The sequence below is a fragment of the Panthera tigris genome, chromosome B4 (assembly GCF_018350195.1).
Source record: "Panthera tigris isolate Pti1 chromosome B4, P.tigris_Pti1_mat1.1, whole genome shotgun sequence".
In the NCBI taxonomy this organism is placed as follows: Eukaryota; Metazoa; Chordata; class Mammalia; order Carnivora; family Felidae; genus Panthera; species Panthera tigris.
This window is the reverse complement of record NC_056666.1, coordinates 17,817,964-17,837,930: the sequence shown is the minus strand read 5'-3', so window position 1 is coordinate 17,837,930 and position 19,967 is coordinate 17,817,964. Positions and strand designations below refer to the sequence as shown.

The window sequence follows — 19,967 nt, the reverse complement described above, 5'->3', positions numbered from 1 at the left end:
ACTTAGAGGCAGAAAGTCTACAATAAACACCTCATTAGGCAACTGTTTCTAACTCATCTGGCAACTGTTTCTGACTCATCTGGAAACTGTTTCTTTGTTCTGTTCCTAGGTGATGATAAAACGATGTGATCCGCTATAAAAACTCTGTACCCCGGCTGTTCAGGGCCGCCCTCTTATCAAGAGTGTTGGTCCCTATTGGTCGGCCTTGCCTCTCATTGTAATAAACTTGGTTGTGACTGTCACTGGTGCCCGTAGCATTCTGTTTCAGGAGTCGCGTGGATGCAACAAGACAATGAGAGCTTTCTGAGCCCCATTCAGCTACAGTCTACAATAATGAATCTCTGATGCTTAAGACATCACAGGAAGCCTGCTTTTTTAACACATTATGATACCTGGCCTGCTTCTCACATAACCTCCCAAAGAAACCAAAAGCTATTCACAATCTATGATTAATAAAGTCTCTAAAAACACACTAGTTGTTTTCAAGCTGATGTATTACTTTTGAAAGGTCAAGCTGGGATTAGTATTTCATATATAACTAAATTACCTCCCTTTATCCCCTCCAAAAGTGATTTGTACTTATTCTGACTCTCATTCATAATGCAAATGTTTGTACCTGTCTCTTTTACTAGACAAGCAGTGCCACAATTATTTAGGTTGTATCTTGTTTTTGTTTGTTTATGCTCCAGGGCCATTTATATCAGTGGTACCTAATGTTTACCAAATAAACAAATGGAAAGTAAATTTGTGTTAATTTACAAGTGCTTGTTAATTACAAAGTGCTTTAATTACAAGTGTTAATTACAAAATGCTTGTTTAGACTTTATATGATCACTGACAAAGAATGAAGTAATTGTCTAGGTCAGTGGTTTTCAGTGATGTGCCTTACTGCACTGTCACCCTCCTACCGGGGGACCCTACACTTTGAATTGCATTTTTGCCACAAATGAACACAAATTCTGATATGCTAAAAAGTTTCGTATGGAGCACTCAACTGGATATGGTAGATAAGCAATTATTATATGTAATCTTACAGTCAGCAAAAAGTAAAACATATATCAGAGTATCAAACCACACCCTCTGGTCCCCCAAAATTCATAAAAAATGTGCGAATTCTGCTATAACAAATGAGAGAGGGAAGTCAGGATATAAATAAGTCAACTCAAAACAAAATCCTAAAGGATAACTAAGTGTGTTGGGAAATTATAGTCACACATTTATAGAAATCAAAGGACATTGCTATTGACATGGTGAAAATATAGAAAGGATTATTTTCATTACTGCTGACTTCTAAAATATTTTTTGACTGTTTTAAAAAATTCAGTCACAAATACCTGATATAACTTAGCTTAATCCATTTTTTTCACTTTGTTCAAATTTTAATTTCTCAATAAGGACTTCTCTGGCTGCCCTATTTGAAACTACAGCCACCATTCCAGACATTTTTTTCTATTTTTCTTTATTTAACATCTTGCTAGAGCACTTACCATTATGAAATAAATTGTGCCATTTTACTTATTTTGTTTGTTTGTGTCCCTCCGCACCACAAGAGTGACCACCCAACCAATGGAAGCTCCATGGATGCAGGAAATTTGTCTACATCATTCACTGCATCCAAACCCTGGCACATAATAGATGTTACATAAATATTCCTGAATGAATGAATGAATGGTCATTTAAAATTTTTCTTAGTATCTCCAAAAAACTATATCTGGTAATCAAATACATACATAACCACTAAATCCTGACTTCGATATAACTGTACCAATTAAATTCATCAAGAAGATATACACAAAATTATTTTATTTTAAAACACTAGTTATTGCCAATGATTAAAAGCCTGATACATGTGCATGTGTCAATAAGAAAATAACAGTTCTCTCTTTTCATCAACAACTTTTTCAAAACTGTGTACTGTTTAGATTAGCGCTTGTTATGCCCGGAATTCGTGATCCCCAAAGACCACTAGGGAGCCAAGTCCGATGCAAAAGCAAAAGAGCCTTTATTCGAGCTAGCTCGAGCTCAATCCCCTACCTGCACCGACGCAGCGGTGAGATACCAGGGAGAGAGAGCGAGTTTCAAAAGCACAAAGGTTTTATAGGGGTCTAGGGGCAGTTGGTGAGGTAATGGCTGTGGCCTCGGCCGATTGGCTGGGGAAGGGTCGGAGTCCTGTTACGCAGGTCGCTGGGCGGGTTTTGATCAGGAAGTTTGAACGGGTGAGTGGGAGGTTACTCAAGGGGAGGAGGCTCGGTCTGAGGTTTCTGCGATTTTCGGGGAAAAGGGGTCATGTCGGGGACATAGTCACTCAAGGTGGAGAACACAGAACAAGATGGAGTCGGCCGGCGTAGGCCCGCCTTTTCACGCTTCTCAAATTTTAATGCACATACGACTCACCGAAGAATGTTGTTACAATGCAACTTATAATTCTGGGGTGGGTACTGAACTCTAACAAAAGATTTGTTTGTCCATAGACCCAGATTTGAGTAGATGAGTTTAGATTATTTTCTAACAGATAAATTGCGCGCTGATATAATATTTCTAAAAAATGGTATTTTGAGGATGATTTTATTCAGTAGGAAAAGTGTGTTTAAAAATACTTGTAATGACTTTAATGAAACCGTTATTTTGTAATTGAGTATAAGAGTGCACTACATTATTTATCAAACATCCTTTTACCATGAGAAAACCTGAAGTAAACTACGGAATGTGAGGGACACATCGATGTAGGTTCATTGATTGTAACAAATCACCACCCTGGTGGGGACACACTAATAATGGGCAAGGCTGTATGTGTACGGTAGCTCTGATTTGCTGTGAATTTCAAACTGCTTTTAAAAAAATTCTATTAAAAATAAAAAGTAAAATAAAAATGGCAACCTACAGAATGAGAAAAAAATCTGCAAATCATGTATTTGATAACAAGTTAATATCCAGAATATATAAATAATTCCTACAACTCAACAATAAAAGACAAATAATCCACTAAAGAGATGGGCAAAGGATTTCGACATTTCTCCAAAAAGACATACAAATGGCTAATAAGTGCAAGAAAAGCCATGAAAATGGCTTAACATTATTAGTTAGTAGAGAAAGGCAAATAAATCAAAACCATAATGGGATTCCCTTCTATACGCACTAAGATGGCTATAATAATTTTTTTTTTAAAGGTAAAGAACATGTACTAAGTCCCAGACCTGCCTCAAAGATTTGCTTGTACATTTTTCATCCAGGTCTGTTCTTATCACCTCCTTAATACTGCAATTTGCACTCCCTCCATTTATGGTGTCCCTCAATTTACTCTGTATTTTTTTTAAGTTTATTTATTTTGAGAGAGAGAGAGAGAGAGAGAGAGAGAGAGAGAGAGAGAGAGAGAGAAAACGAATAGCGTGGGGGAGGGGCAGCAAAACAGAATCCCAAACAGGCTCCGTGCTCAGCTCAGTGTAAACCCCTACACAGGGCTTGATCCCATGACTGGGAGATCATGACCTGAGCTGAAGTCAAGAGTTGATGGCTCAAGGGACTCAACCACCCAGCGGCCCACACTGTATTTTCTCAAAGTACTTGTCACCTTTTAACAAACTCTGTAATTTATACACAAATGTGGCGGTGGGGCAGGGGGAAGGGGAGGGAGAACATTTTCTGTTTAAATCAAGAAAATGAGGAAAAGGATTTTTGTCTGTTTTACTTACTGATGTAACTAGGTGTCTTCAACACTGCTTGACACATAACTTCTCAATAAATTTATGCTCAAATTTATTTGCTATTTCTGTTTTCTCTACTTCCCTTGATCATTCTTGACAGGGTTTTAAAATTTTATGTGTTTTCCAACCCTCTCCATCTTAACAACTAAGTTCTATACCATTAATTTGCACTATTAGGTAATTAGTTTCTAATATAAGGAGTTGAGTCTATAAATTTTCCTTTAAGTACTTGCTTAGCTAAATGGCACAAGATTTTTAAGCATTGTTATTATTACTATTTATTTAAAACCTTTTCTTATTTTACTGTAATTTTTTTTGGAGGGGAAGCATAGGTTATTATTAAAAGTGTGTTTCTCCCAACCAATAGGTATTTTCCTGCTTTTGTTTTCCAATAGATTTCAAGCCTAATTAAAAAGACAAGGTCTATGTCACTTTAATCCACTTAAAACAATTGCAGTTGCTTTAATGTTTAATAATATAATCTCTCTTTTTTGGTAAGTATTCTGTGTGTGCTTGCAAACAATCGATATCTGCAGATAGTAAATACAGTGTTACATTTGGCCATTAAGTTCAGATTACTTACTAATTGTGTTGATTAAATATCCAGCATCCTTACTAATTAGGGTATAGAATTAAATTATTTCCAGTATGCGTGAGACCCTCTTAATTGTGTATGAACAATAAATATGCTAATTGGAGTATATGGTGAAACAAAAAATATGGTTGCTTTCCAAAGGTGCATCTATATCAGTGGCAAAGATACATTCAGATAAGATTTTAGAGTTGTTGGATGTACAAATCACTTTCTTCTTTGACCATATCCCATATTTTAGACATGTTATTTACATAATAAAGCCAAAAATAACATTTTCATCTTTCTGCCGAATTTTGTTTTCAGAGTCTATACTAATCTACAGAAAATTAAAGCAGCAAGTGCTTTTGTTTTTTAAAGGATTCTTTTATAAAATGATATAAAATATTACATTATCAGAGATAATCCATTCCTGTAAAAAGAGTTTTTAAATTCCTGCCACTATTCCTCCATGGTGTATTTCTACTTAAGGACACTTGGGAAATTTTCTTAGAGTCATGATATATGATCAGTCTTTACCTAGAATTCTCAAGAAACCAACAATTAAACACCCCAAATACAGTGGAATTTCAGGCTAAGTATTTGACTAGTTACCAGCCAAATTTCTTGAAATCAGTTGCTATGGTAATTGTCAAGATTTTTTCTTCCTATTCTCCTGGGTCTAATTAAAGCATCAAAGTTCACATTATACACAGGATAATAACTCATAATTCATATAGCATATTCTAGCCACTCTATAAATAAAACATTTAATCCTGTAGAATGGGAATATAGGTGAATTTTTTAAATGTTTGTTTATTTTTGAGAGAGCAGAGCTCCTCACAAGCTCCTCTTGTGAGCAGAGGACGGGGAGAGAGAGAGGGACAGAGGATCCGAAGCAGGCTCCATGCTGCCAGCAAAGAGCCTGATGGGGGGCTCAAACTCACAAACTTTGAGATCATGACCGGAGCCAAAGTCAAATACCTAAGCCACTGACTCACCCAGGTGTCCCTAGGAGAATTTTTAAAACTACATAATAAAGGGGCACCTGGCTGGCTTAGCAGGGACAATATGCAACTCGGGATTGTGAGTTCAGGCCCCACATCATGTGTAGCGATGACTAAAAAAAAAAAAAAAAAAAAAAAAAAAAAATTAAATAAACTTAAAAAAATACCTAATAGGAGCACCCAGGTGGCTCAGTTGATTAAGCATCTGAGTCAGTTTCAGCCCAGGTCATGATCTCCTGGTTTCGTGAGCTCCAGTCCCACATCAGGCTCCCTGCTGACAGTGCAGATCCTGCTTGGGATTCTCTCTCTCTTTCTCAGTCTCTCTCAAAATAAATAAATAAACTTAAAAAATAATACGTGGTAAAAATAAACAATGTTATTTAAAAAATCATACTCATGAGGGTGCCTGGGTGGTTCAGTCAGCTAAGTGTCAGACTTCCAACTTGGGCTCGGGCCATGATCTCAGTCAGGGTTTATGAGTTTGAGCCTCACATCAGGGGCTGAGGATCTACTGTCTCCCTCTCTCCTTGCCCCTCCCCATCTTGCACTTTTTTTTCTCTCTCTCTCAAAAATAAATAAAGATTAAAAAAAACATATTAACGTATGAGAACCAATATCAAAATGTGGGTTTCTTTTTAGGGTTTGTTCTGACTTTTTGTTGCCGTTGATTCATTCTAATGAACTGAAAAAGTTGTTCTTTTTTTTTTCTATATGCTGTAATATCTAGAAGCAATTCAGCCGTCATGCTCCAATATTATTGATACAAGTAACCCCACTCAAACTTTTCACAAGAGTGATCTGGCAATCAATTCACTAAAAAGCACCTTCTGGTACAACTTTCCCTCCAAAGGCTTATGATTACTTTTTTCTTTGTTTTCATACAAAAGGACTACCAATATTATGCTAAGTGAAATAGGTCAGAGAAAGACAAATACCGTATGATTTCATTTATATGTGGAATCTAAAGCACAAATGAAGAAACAAACAGAAAGCAGAATCAAACCTATAAACACAGAGAAGAGACTGAGCGTTGCCGGAGAGGAGGAGTGGAGGGGGAGGGGCAAAATGGGTGAAGGGGAGTGGGAGACATAGGCTTCCAATTATGGAATAAGTCATGAGGATGAAAAATACAGCACAGGGAATATAGTCGATGGTATCGTATCAGCCTTGTATGGTGACAGATGGTAGCTTGTGAGCACAGCATATTGTACACGGTTGCTGAATTGTACACCTAAAACTAATCTAAGAGTATGTGCCAACGATACAAAAACAAAACAAAACAAAACACTACCAAGACAGTAAGGTCCCAGATTTTCAGACAATCTTAGTACATCAGCATCCTTTCCTAAATACAGATAAAGCATTCCTAGAAATATTTACAAACTTAGAACATAAATACACAGAGTACAGGGAAAACTTAACCATAAATAAATCGATACTTTAACTATTAAAAAATGGCATCGAATTTGATCTTGAGAAAGAGAGACATTTGCCACATGACTCATAAAATTCAAAAGCAAAATGTCTGTTCTATTTGACTGATAACCTAAGAGATTTCTGTGATACTGAAATGAAAATGACAATGAAGAAAATGTAAAAGCATGTGATGCAGAAAGTAACTAAATATGCAGAAAATATTTATAAGGTAAAGATATATATTAATATAGAATTCAAGAGTCGCCAAATAGTTTTGCTTGGTTCATCTGTGGTAATAGATGTAAGAAATAATCCACAACTAAAGGAACAGTTACATGATATAAATAGGACTTCTACATGTATAACATTTTTATATGTATTTTTAAGGTTCGGTTTTACACATAGCTGGAAGGGGAACTTGGACAAAGAAGTGAATCATAAAATACCTGATTCTATGACCAATTCTGTCAACATCAGTCTTAAAACTGACAAAACATAACCATGTCTGTTAAGAGCTTCATCTATGGAATGCACTAATAATATGTGTCCCACTCACCCTGCAGGGCTTCTATGAAGATCAGGTAGAGATTAGTAGATAAAAGGGCTTTGAAATGTAAAAGTTCTATACAAATGTGAGCTCTTCTTATACTGAAGTTGTTCTGGATATTCCAGATTTGGTTCAACAGACCAAAAACAAAAACAAAACAATAAAAGGCTCAAACTATAATATTCTTGCTCAGAAATTATTACAAATGGAATAATTTGTCAACCTTCATTTTGACAATCTGTATTCAGCTCATTTGCGATGAGATGAGGTAATCACTGGACTGCATTGCACAATTTACAGACTTACCCAAATGAGCATATATGGCCCATTTAGCTGAGGATATCTTAATAGGTGCTGTTTATTACGAGTTGGTCTCCTACAATATTATATAATTGATACGTATATCCTTTAGAAGATCACTTTGTCTAATATATTATCTGGATATTTATTTTTTTAACAATTTATCACATCTCATAATTTACATAAAGGAATGACAACTCTAAAATGCATCAAAGGATAGAGGCTTGTCGGCCCTGCATGAATTTGTCAGCCCTGCATGGCTTTAAAGGACGCTTTGCTTGTCTTTTCTCCAAAACTTGCCTTCACATGAAAAATATTAGTTTCCATTCTGTTTGTCTTTGAAGACGCTTGTTTCCCAATCTATAGCCAGTTATCTCAAACACACCAAGCTCCCAACTCGATTTTTTAAATGTTTATTTATTTTTAAGAGACACAGCATGAGTGGGGAGGTGCAGAGAGAGAGGGGGGGACAGAGGATCTAAAGCAAGATCTGTGCTGACATCAGGGAGCCCGATGCAGGGCTTGAATTCATGAATGGTGAGATAATGACCTAAGCTGAAGTTGGATGCTCAACCGACTGAGCCTCCTAGGTGCCCCCACCAACTTGTTTTAATGTTTTTGTTTGTTTTTGACAGAGACAGACAGCGAGTGGGGGAGGGGCAGGAAGAGAGGGAGACACAGAATCCGAGGCAGGCTCCAGGCTCTGAGCTGCCAGTACAGAGCCCGATGAGGGGCTCGAACTCGTGAACCATGAGATCATGACCTTAGCAGAAGTCAGACGCTTAACCGAATGAGCCACCCAGGCACCCCCACCAACTCATTTTAAAATGAATTACAGTTCTAAATTTAGTGCTGAGAGAAAGAAAGAAACATATTTAAATAGGTCAATCACCTTACCTGCTCTGGACGCTGAACCATACATACTTTTTCTATGTTTCAGCAATTAACACACCACATACAGTGCAGGGTTGTAGGAGATAAAGGCAAAAGCAAGGAAACAGAAAACTTCCACTTACTGCAAATGAAAGGAGACTCATCTGAATTATCAGCGCAATCATTCACAAAATCACACAGCTTGTCCTTTGCAATGCAGTGCCTGTTTGCACACGTGAATTCTTGAGCAGTACACTTTCTGTCTGGGCTAAGTAGGGGGGAACAATCTTGAAAGGAAATATCATCCACTGCTACATCTCCCATGTAACTGACACCACGCTTTGCCCTGAGGACAATCTTTAAAAAAAAAAAAAAAAAAGAAAAAAAAGAAAAAGAAAGATGTCAATTGAGCCGTCCAAGCATTCAAAAATTGAGGCAAACATTAAATACAGGATTATCAGGCTGGAATCTCGTAACGATACTCCCATAATGAAACTGACCCAGGAAGTCTGAGGGTCATGTGATATCTGTGCCACCCTCACCTAAAATGTGAAAATGGCAATATCAGTGCCTCTTGTTTAGATTTTTAGGACAGGTGGCACCGAAAACCTGTAGGAGCCACAAACCCACCCACTGCTGCCTCTGTGGTTCTCTGATCCAAAACAATACCTGCTCATTTCTTACAGCCTCACTGCATATGGAGAGGAGGCCAATCCGGTGACAGAGAGCACCAAGAGAATGAGGATGTGACACACCCTCTGTTCTGCCCAATTCTTGCCACTCCTCAGATCTATCCATCCCAACTATGTGAAAGCAAAGATATCAAACCTCAATAACATGAGCTGTTTTTTTTTTTTTTAATTTCCCACATCTTTGAAATTAAAAAGATTTGGATTTGCCTTTGATAACTTATGTGGTGAACAAAATCCTTATGTGTTCCACTGTTTGACAGCGAGCTGCCATTTATATGGAATCCAAAAGAATTAGAAATGATTAGAAATAATAACAGGAGTTGCTAAAATGTTTAGAAATCCCACCTTCAGTTTGTGACATTACCACTGCTTAGACGAACAATGAACACTGTTTCATGGAACATAAATAGTCACAAACTGTTTAGTTTCAAATTTCTGAGTGAGATTAACTCAGAGTACTTCTGTTATATTTCTCTGTGTGCCAAATATCTGTTTGTGTGTTAAGATAAGAAGTATTCATAAATTTTATTATTTTTTAAGTTTTGTTTTGTTTGTTTTTTTTGTGAGACAGAAGGAGATAGAGCGTGAGAGAGGGAGGGGCAGAGAGAAAGGGAGACACAGAATCTGAAGCAGGCTCTGGGCTCTGAGCTGTCAGCACAGAGCCTGACGTGGGGCTAGAACTCACGAGCTATGAGATCATGACCTGAGCCAAAGTCGTACACTTAACCAGCTGAGCCACCCATGCACCCCAGAAGTATTCATATATTCTAAAAAAAATTTAGAACAGTTAGAAATGAGTTAACAAGGACTAAAGATTTACCTCAGTGATTTTATACAAATATTTATTGTGCAAACTCAAGAGCACCTTTTGACCAAATCTAAACAATCATTTTTCATGAAAGAATTATCATTTTTCCCTAAGATGTGTTATCCTTTTATATGACTATATGAAAACCTATGTGTTTTCCTTTTAAGATGAGACGATAGAATAAATGCAAATAATGTCTCTCAAATTATCAAAACAAAAAATAAAAATTAAATTTCAAAAATTCATATAACAAATTTATATAAATTGTTCTTCATAACAGATATGCTGGAAAAGAAAAATAAATTTGATAGATTGAGAGATTGGAAATTATTAAAAAGAGGCAAAACTGGAAAAAATAATAAGGACTACAATGTTTTTATAAGGAAATACTGATACACAAAAGGAAAAGGGTTCTTTATTGTCTGGATACATCTAACCACTTAAATATGTGATGCAATGTTCTGTAAATAAGAAATCAGATAAGTGTTCCTTTATTAATTTGTTCATGTGCAGTCCTATAGACAGAATCTCAGGTGTCTGCCATGTCCAAATGATCAAATCATTGCTTATGATCCCAATGGTCCATAAAATGTTAAGAGTCCATAGACTTGAATACTGATTACACTTTTCTAAAAGAGTAATTATATTTTTTTTCAGTAGTATAAATGCAGGGTCAACTATCTTGGAAAAGCTGGGAAGCAATATGGCATAGCAGTTGGATTATGGACTGGTAGATAAACTGTCTATGTTTAAAGCCTATCTAAGCCATTTTGTAAAATACAACTAGAGTAAGTTTCCTAATGTGCAGGTCTTTCTGTATTCTAACCTAGAAAATGGAGAGAGTGATTATGCAATTATTGGAAACACTAAAGGAATAAACATTTCAGAGTCATGGTATAGTACTTAGCATTTATTAAGAGCTATGTGAATGACTGTTCTAGTTATATACAAAATATTTTAAATAAATACTCTGTTTAAGTTTGAGGGCTCCCAAATAAAACTCTGAAAACCACCCAGTACTGATTCAGATATTTCAAAAAATATCTTCTACTCTTACTCAATGGTTAGAGGTATTCCTCTTTCTGAGGTGAAAGGGAATCGTATTGTAAAAATGGAAGAATCATGGAGAGTATGCCTGGCTCATCACTCTATCTCCAGTGCATGGGAATGAGCTTTGCCCATGGTAGGGTGCTTAATAAGTTTGTATTGTAGGAATGAGTGAATCACAAAAAACATCAAATATTCACAAGCCATTAATATCTAAGTTTAAGATTCAAACAACATGGGCATATTCCTCTTCAATAAAATTTCAATAAATGACAAACCAAATTTCAGAAAGGCTAAATTAATAATTAATTCTTCCTGCTGAAATCTCCTTTGTTATTTTGAACATGATTTTACTATGTAAGTATTCTGCTTGCACAGAACTAGGTAAGAATTCATTGCGTGGGGTAGAGCCTATGTCTGGCAGCAGCAAAATCTTCTACATGTTCTTGCTGAGGCTCAGTTAAAAGATCTTGGACACTGAACAGGTGGAATCATTTTGATATTAAATTTCATGTTGTGTAATACGAAATTGCCGTCCAAAAATTACACCTTCAGGGTGAACTTATTTCTTCTCAGTTTACTAAATTAAATACAAATGACCCATAAGAAAAGTGGACTTCAGTGAGAGATCAAAAATACGTGGAATTCATGGGGTGCCTGGGTGGCTGAGTCAAGTAACCGTCCAACTTCGGCTTAGGTCATGATATCATCATTTGTGGGTTCAAGCCCCTCATTGGGCTTTGCACTGACATTGTGGTGACTGCTTGAGATTCCCTCTCTCTCTGCCCCTTGCCCACTTGCACTCTGTCTCAAAATAAATAAACATGTAAAAAATATATATGGAATTTATAACACCTATCATTCCAAGAAATTGGGGACAATGCTCTCTGTATCAATGCCTTTAGACAACTGTAGCTAGTCTGGGCTTCCACTGGAATTGAGAAGGGCTGATCTATCAGACACAGCACATGACTGTACCTCCTGAATATTCACAGGAGAACTGGCTACTATTTCTACTTATGCAGAGGACTGGAAACACAATAATTAGCCAAGATATTGTATCTTCTATCTAGAGATAAATGGTTTTAAATTCATGAGATTAAGCTTTGTGCAGTTAAGACTAAGAAATGTTCCCAGCATAAATACCTCTGGATTCTCACTCTCCAGATCCAGGTCTTAAAAACCTTAATAGCTAAGCCTTATCTTCCAAGAAAACCCCTCTTCTGCGAAACACACACACACACACACACACACACACACACACACACGTCCACGAGCTCTTATTTTCTTGATAATCCATAAAAAACAAAACCCATACCAATTACCTTGGCAAGTAATTATCTTCAGTTCAAGCATTTTAATCTATGCCCTACGTGTTCTTTTTGCTTTAATTATTAGATACGTATAGGTCTTATCCTCCTAATATTATTGTCATCTCCATGAAGGCAAAAATACAGCATCACACAATTTCGTGCCTCCCCAAAATATTTTTGAATTAAGTAAATTATCTCTAATAAATTTCAACAACATAATGTGCTTTCAAAAGTCTGTCGTTTTAATTAGGTTTGAAATAAATTTACATAATTACTCCAATGTCCCTGAGAATACATTTGTTAATAGGGGGAGGTGTTCTCTATATGAGGTAGGCCGATTATGAAGTGGAGCATGGTTGGCATTACATATTCCTAGAATATGGTTGTCTAACTAGGAAGAATTAGGACATCTGAAGCTGTAAGTTCCTTACGGAAATTCTACATGGAGTGGGAGGTATTCATGTAACACATCAGAAGGGATGGGAGGGCAAGAAGGCCATGAGCAGAGGAAATAAAGTAGGCTTAGAGAAAAAAATCAACAGAATTTCTTCATCACCCAACTACTTGGATTACAAACCTGTATATGTGATTGAACGCCTAAAAACACTTCTACTCTTTTCCACTGTGCACCCTGCTGTCCACTTTGAGCCCACAATTTAGAAGTAACATTGTCTTTCTTGCTGAGTACCTACAGAAATAAATCAAGTAAGAGGTGTTAAAATATTCTGTATTGATAAATTTTAAACATTTAGAATTCTCCCAGTGATTTTTTTTTAAATTTTAATATCAACATGAATTCCCTTGGAGAAAAGCAGGGACATTTTTCATTAGATGTCTTTGTTTTCCGTACAGCAATGTGTCTCCAGGGTACCTCACAAGCTTTGTGTAATAAAAGTGTACACGAATATCTGTCAGTCAAGTCCAAAGGATCTGGGCAACATTTAATTAAGAGCTCTTAACCACATCAGCTGTTAAAAACCTGACAGCAGTAACTATTGGAATTTTATGAATTAAATAATATTCATGGAGTCGACTAAAAAGCACTTATTACTTCACTTATTACTTACTAAAGCGCTTTTTTCAAGATGACTTTACTTCCTTATCCTCTTGGGTTCAATAGGGACAGTGGTGTTATAGTGGGAGCCCATTCAATGTTTTTAACAGCACACGTGGGTGGTGTGTGTGGGCACTGACTCATGCTGTGATGGGAAGAGCTCCCTACCCAAGAGCCGTGAAACCCCAAATTCTCCCCAGTACTATATCCTTATTCCAAAGGGAAATTCAGATTTGTCTTAGGAGACAAATTATCATGGCTCTCCTAGAATGCTACAAAATGAGCCAACAAGAGAGTAACTGAAGAGAACAGGGACAGGATAAAACAATTCCACATTTTAAAGTTAATTGACTTAGATGGCTAATTTAATTATATCACAACATTACTTTTTAAAAATACAATGTGTACAACCAAAAGAATCATTCTGGTAAAGGGTTTGTGAGGGTTTTGACTTTCGAAAGTGGAGGTAATCCTGTAATGGTTTTGTTATTGCTTTATTTATGATTAAATTCAAACAGTTATTTTTCTTGGAGTATAATTAACAAATTATTATAGAAGTAGAGTTTCTAGACCCTTTAGAATTTCTAATATGAGACTAACAAAAAAATCACAAAAGTTTTGCTACATATATAATTTAAGTTAAAACAACGTATTATCAAGGTCAAGAAAATACAATTTCTAAAAAAATAAAAATCATTTTTGATGAATACTTTTAAAAAATATGGGAAATAGATCTTGATACACATACCACTCTATATATAAATCACTATGAAAATGTATTCATGCACAAAAAATAATATCACACATTACTATTTTAATTATTTGAAAACTAATTACTTATGATATTTTAATAATATCTTATAATTTTTCACCTACTAATACAAACCTGTACCTGAAAAAAAATTTTTTCAGATAATTAATTCTTAATCATAAAATATACCAGCTAAATAATTCTCATTTTTTCTGATGAAAACCCTGCAGTAAGTTGTACAATTTTGCCAAAAACCATTTTTTGAAAGCCAATGTAAAAGAAGTGATAAGCTGTGGAGTGCCTGGGTGGTTCAGATGGGTAAGTGTGTGACTTCAGCTCAGGTCATGATCTCACAGTTTGTAAGTTCAAGCCCTGCATCGGGCTCTCTGCTGTCAGCACAGAGCCTGCTTGGGATCTTCTGTCTCTCTCTCTGTCTCTCTTTCTCTCTCTCTTTCTGCCCCTCTCCCTGCTCATGCTCTTTCTCTCTCTCTCTCTCTCAAAAATAATAAAAGCATCTAAAAATTTTTTAGAAAAAAAAATAAGTTGTAACTTTAATTCCTAAAACTCCTGAATGCTTTTAGATTATTAAACATGCACACATACTTCTTTACAAACAAGTTTATTTTTAAATCATTACAGGTAAGGAGTCTGACCTATAATGAACAAGATAATTCTTCTAAAGCCGATATATAAATTTAACATATTTCCAGGTAAACAAGTAAACAATAAAAACTACCTATATTTGTGAAATATGTGTATCTAAAACTTATTTGGAAAAATAAATGTTTAATGCAGTCAGGAAAATCTTAGATTAATACAGTGATCAAATGGAGAGCCAAAGTACCTAATATTAAAATTATCCTCAAGGTATGGAGAAGACGTGATTAAGCAGCTGGTCTGCAGTCTGTTTCTCTCTCTTCATTGGACAGCATGTAACCTAACTGTAAACTCTTGGCAAATATGCTAAACATGGACTTCTTGGCAAACAAATTGATAGTATTTGACAAGGGGAGAGCCCTTTTCTGTGCCTGCTTTTAGCAAGATATCCCTGCTCTAAAACTGCTCGAGCTAAACAATTCTAGGACTTTGGGATTTATCGTTCAGACATGGCTCTCTGGAAAGTGCTACAAAGGCTATGAAACGGTACAAATGGAGATGTTTGAAAACTGAGTTGGCTTATTCTGTGTAAGTGATGCATCTCTACATATTACTTAAAACCTCATATATTATATATGGCACAGCCAATATGGGAAAACAGGATCTAGGGATCTGCATTGAGATTCAAGAACCTCTCTCTGGTTTGCTTGTATAACTTGGTCTTCTAAAAGAAACCAGGACCCTCTGGAAAAACAGTTAACTCCAGGGATGGAACAGGATAAAAGTAACAGAAGTCTGGAACATCTGCTTAGACAGACATGAAGGAAATGCTCAAAGACTGATGGGCTTGTCAAAGAGACAAAAAGTCAGCTTAAAGAGTATCCTATGAGCATATCTGGGGCAAGGTAACAATCAATAAATAATAATAGATGATAACAAACTGAATACAAAACGAACCCATGAATCCACACTGATTTAAGTCAATAAATGGAGAGCTAAATGGAGAAGTGATTTTGTTGGTGGTGGTGTGGGTGATGGTGTTTTGTACAATAGAAAACCAATGTACAAATGTAAACAGAATAATGGAGTTAAAAAATCACAATTAAGCCATCATCATAGTCAAATTAATTCCAGCAAAAAATATTAAAGAATGCAAAAACTAGCAAGTAAAATTGACTTGAGAACAGGATTTTACATACCATCAAAATATCTCTTCACAAAATATTTATTGATAACACAGGGTATAAAAATAATGAGACCTATAGATATCATAAACTACCATTAGGATGCAATTAAAAGAACACAATGTTGATGATATTATAACAAACATACACATTTAACATTAAATCTAAAATGAGTAGATTCTACATACTGGATTAGACTATAATATTTTAAAATACCAAGGTCCTAAGAGTCTAGAGAAGATTAAGGAATTATTCCAATTTGAAAAGCACTACAAAGAAATAACTGGGTACGATAAGTGATCTTGTATGGAATTTTTCCTATAAAATACTGGGACAATGGACCAAAAAAAAAAAAAATAGGAACTCTGAGTAAAGGTTATATTGGAGTTATCTGTGAGATTATTGAAACAGTTTGAGACAGTCTAAACAGTAATTCTGAAAAGAGTTTAATTTTTTTCACAAGGAAAAAATTGAAAAAAGATAATTGGAAAACATAGCAGCAATACCATCAGTATGAAGAATGCACATTCAAACATCACCAAAGTGTGTCTAATCCATATGCACTATTCTCAGAACATTGGTATTCTTAGAACATTGATACTAAAGCCTACATGAAACATTTCAAGTACAAAACTGTATTACAGAAGCTGTAACCTCATAGTAAAGATAATAACCATAAACCAAATAGTAAAACCAATATCCTACTAGCCATTCAGTTCCCATTCTGCTAAAGCTCTCTTTCAATCATACCATGGTGAAACGAGTAAGGTGCTGACAATTATCCATTGTCACATATTAGCAAACTATATTTTAATACCACTAGATTGTACTGTATGAGTTTTTATAGAGAAGTTTTAAAAAGTGCAATTGCTTAAGTAATACCTGGAGAGAACCAACCGTCGCCCCATTCATGTGAGTCCAGAACACCAGAGTACATTTTGGTCCCAGGCGTGAAATAACAGGAGTGAGTATATCAGCCATATCACCAAACTTTCCATTTGAGCTATCAGCATACAGATACCAGCCATCTGTGGTATTTCTGGGGAAAGTACAAAGCATTTATCAGATTAAAAAAAAACCAATAAAACAGAACAGAATCATAAACTATAATACAGATCATCATTTTTGGGTATACTTTATATAGTTCATCATTGACCACAATTTATTGCTCTGTAAGTTTTCCTAAAGCATAATAATGTTTTATAGCATAATGGTAACTCATAATCTTCAACAGAAATAATTATTCTACTGCCTCTTACTTGTAGCCAAGAGGTTGCCACAGTCTGTTCAAGACTGGCTACATCTGACCCCTTTCTGGGCACTGGGGACTAAGGTAGCAGGCCTTGGCCTCATCTCATCCCTGAGACATTAGGACAGGAGAGTGGGAATTCTTTCCTCCCACCCAGACGAGTTTTGCCCCCACGGATGCCTTTCTAAGGGAGTGTATTGAATGTTCATTTAAGACATAGCCTATTTGGGGGCACCTGGGTGGCTCAGTGAGTTGAGCATCCGACCGACCCCGACCCAGATCACAATCTTGTGGTTCACAAGTTCGAGCGCCACCCCTGGCTCTGTGCTGACAGCTGGGAACCCAGAACTTAGAGCCTGGAGCCCGGGCCCAGAGCCTCTTCAGATTCTGTGTCTCTGTCTCTCTCTCTCTGCCCCTTCCCACTGCGTCCTCTGTCTCTCTCGCTCTTTCAAAAATAAATAAAACTTTTAAAAAAATGTTTAAAGTGGGGTGCCTGGGTGGCTCAGTCGGTTAAGCGTCTGACTTCAACTCAGATCACGATCTCGCGGTCTGTGAGTTCGAGCCCCGTGTCGGGCTCTGGGCTGATGGCTCAGAGCCTGGAGCCTGCTTCCGATTCTGTGTCTCCCTCTCTCTCTGCCCCTCCCCCGTTCATGCTCTGTCTCTCTCTGTCTCAAAAATAAATAAACGTTAAAAAAAATTTTTTTTTAATAAAAATAAAAATAAATAAATAAAAAATGTTTAAAGAAATAGCCTAATTACAGCTGGAGGAGAAATGTGCCCAACACTGGTGGAGCTCTGACTCTCACTAGGGCCCTGGCCTCCTTCACAGCCCTGCCAGTAGTGGTCCCAGAGCAAATGATGGCAGAGAAGGGCACACACCCAGCATTCCCTCTGCTCCCTAACCCTGGGTTGCTAAGATCACTCAGCAGACTTTCTCACAGCCTTCTTGCGCCTGGACATTCCCTGCCTCTATCATTCCCTTCCTCCAAGATTCTCAACTCCTTGACATACTGGCTGACTCCTACAAAACCAGTGTTTGGAGCAATATGATTATTTTTGCTTCAGCCTTTTTTCTAAGAAAAGGTAAAGAGCGGGCATTGTGGGAATCTTCCTTCCATGCCTTTGTGGTGTACCTCTTCAAGAAGAGAGATTTTAATAGGATGGATGTCCGAGTTTCAACCTCAGAGTACCTTTGGTAAAAGTACTCCTTAAGGAGGGAGACCCCTAACTCTCTGCCCTCACCTTGCTCCATGTTGCCTGGGCTTCCGGCCCCGCCCACCAAGTGCATCTCTCACCTTTAATCCTGGGTGTGCACTCCCCATATCTGGGGCATCGCTGGCTCTTGGGTTATGGCTCCCCCCTGACTCCTTTCCCCTTCCTTGGTCTGTGTGGTGGCCATACAGGCACGGCGCTACTGGAGTCGCTTAGGAACCAGCAACCTGACAAAGGCCAAGCTTGGGGCTGAGGCCCAGAGATGGTGCCTCGGCGAACCTTCCACACCTGGCTGGGGCACAGCCCTCAGGACGCCAGGCCCGTCTCTGATCTTGCCCGCTAGGCCTGGAGGACAGGGACTCCTGTCTAGAGAGAAGCCTTCGGAGGGGAAACCAGGAGGTGGGACTTGAGGGTTGGCTATCATAAGCTGCCTCAGCCACCATCTAGAGGTGAATGCACTGCCACCCATCGCCTGCAGGTCCCCACATCTGTTTCCACGAGAGGCCACAGAATGGAGGGACTTTATTGAAGAATATTTTAAAGAAATCTTTTGTACCCCCTGGGCCTCCTTCATCAAAACAAGGGACTATGTGGCAGAGTTTTAACGTTCGTGTGCGGCTGACTTGGGTGCAAGAGAGGTTTTGACCCAGGCTCAAAGTTAGTTTCAAATACCACTTAATAAATCTATTTTTCTTTATTTTTTTTTTTCTGGCACAGAAGCTGGTAATCTAGGACCTACATGTGAACAACTTTATGTGAATATTTTTTGTACTTAGTTTACTTGGGTTGGTAGGATACATTATATTTAAATTCCTTGAACACTGTGGATCCCCCTAATGTGTATGAATGACTAAGGCTTTGTAAATTAAGGAATGTTGGCGAATAAAGTTATTTGATGGGATCAAAGAAACCAAAAAAAAAAAGAAATAATTATTCTACTATTTTGATTTTAAATCCATGTATCATTGGTACAATGTGCACAAATTATGATAAAGGCTGAAATTACCAAATCTAGTCTGTAATAATTTGGTTGTGTGGGTTTTTTTTTTTTTACAATAATACTGCCAATAATGTGGTCAGCTTTGTACAGCGTATTTTCTTTTTTTTTAACATTTAATTTTTTATTGTAGTATAATTGACATACAATGGTATATTAGTTTCAGACATACCACATACTGATTTGACAATTGTATACATTACTCAGTGCTCAGCATGATAAATGTAGTCACCATGTGTCACCAAATATTATTACAACATTATTGATGATAGTCCCTAAACTGTACTTTTCATCTTTGTGACTTACTTACTTTATAACTAGAAGTTTAAAGTATGTACCTCTTAACCCCCTTTACCTATTTTGTCCATTCCCCGCCCCCATCCACCTCCCCTCTGGTGGCCACCACTTTGTCCTCTGTATTTAGGAGTCCATTTTGTTTTTTGTTCATTCGTTTTTATAGATTCCGCATTTGAGCGAAATCATATTTTCATGTGGGTAAAATGGGCCCTAAAGAACTGAATATGTTTAGAAGAGGCACATAAAGAAGAAATTATATACATACATATATATACATATATATACACACACATATAAATGTATACATATATACATGTCTATATGTGTATACACTTGTATACACATACACAC

The 19,967-nt window shown here is 36.9% G+C and overlaps 1 protein-coding gene across 1 annotated transcript in view; it reads right to left on the bottom strand.

Moving 5' to 3' along the window:
- Positions 1-19,967, bottom strand: part of MALRD1 (MAM and LDL receptor class A domain containing 1) — a 778,752-nt gene that overhangs the window by 435,656 nt on the left and 323,129 nt on the right. Inside the window, exons 26-28 of the mRNA XM_042993660.1 lie at positions 16,744-16,900; positions 12,853-12,963; positions 8,559-8,772 (exon numbers count right to left, since the gene is read on the bottom strand). Of these exons, the coding sequence (XP_042849594.1) occupies positions 8,559-8,772; positions 12,853-12,963; positions 16,744-16,900 (482 nt within the window). The remainder of the gene's footprint in view (positions 1-8,558; positions 8,773-12,852; positions 12,964-16,743; positions 16,901-19,967) is intronic.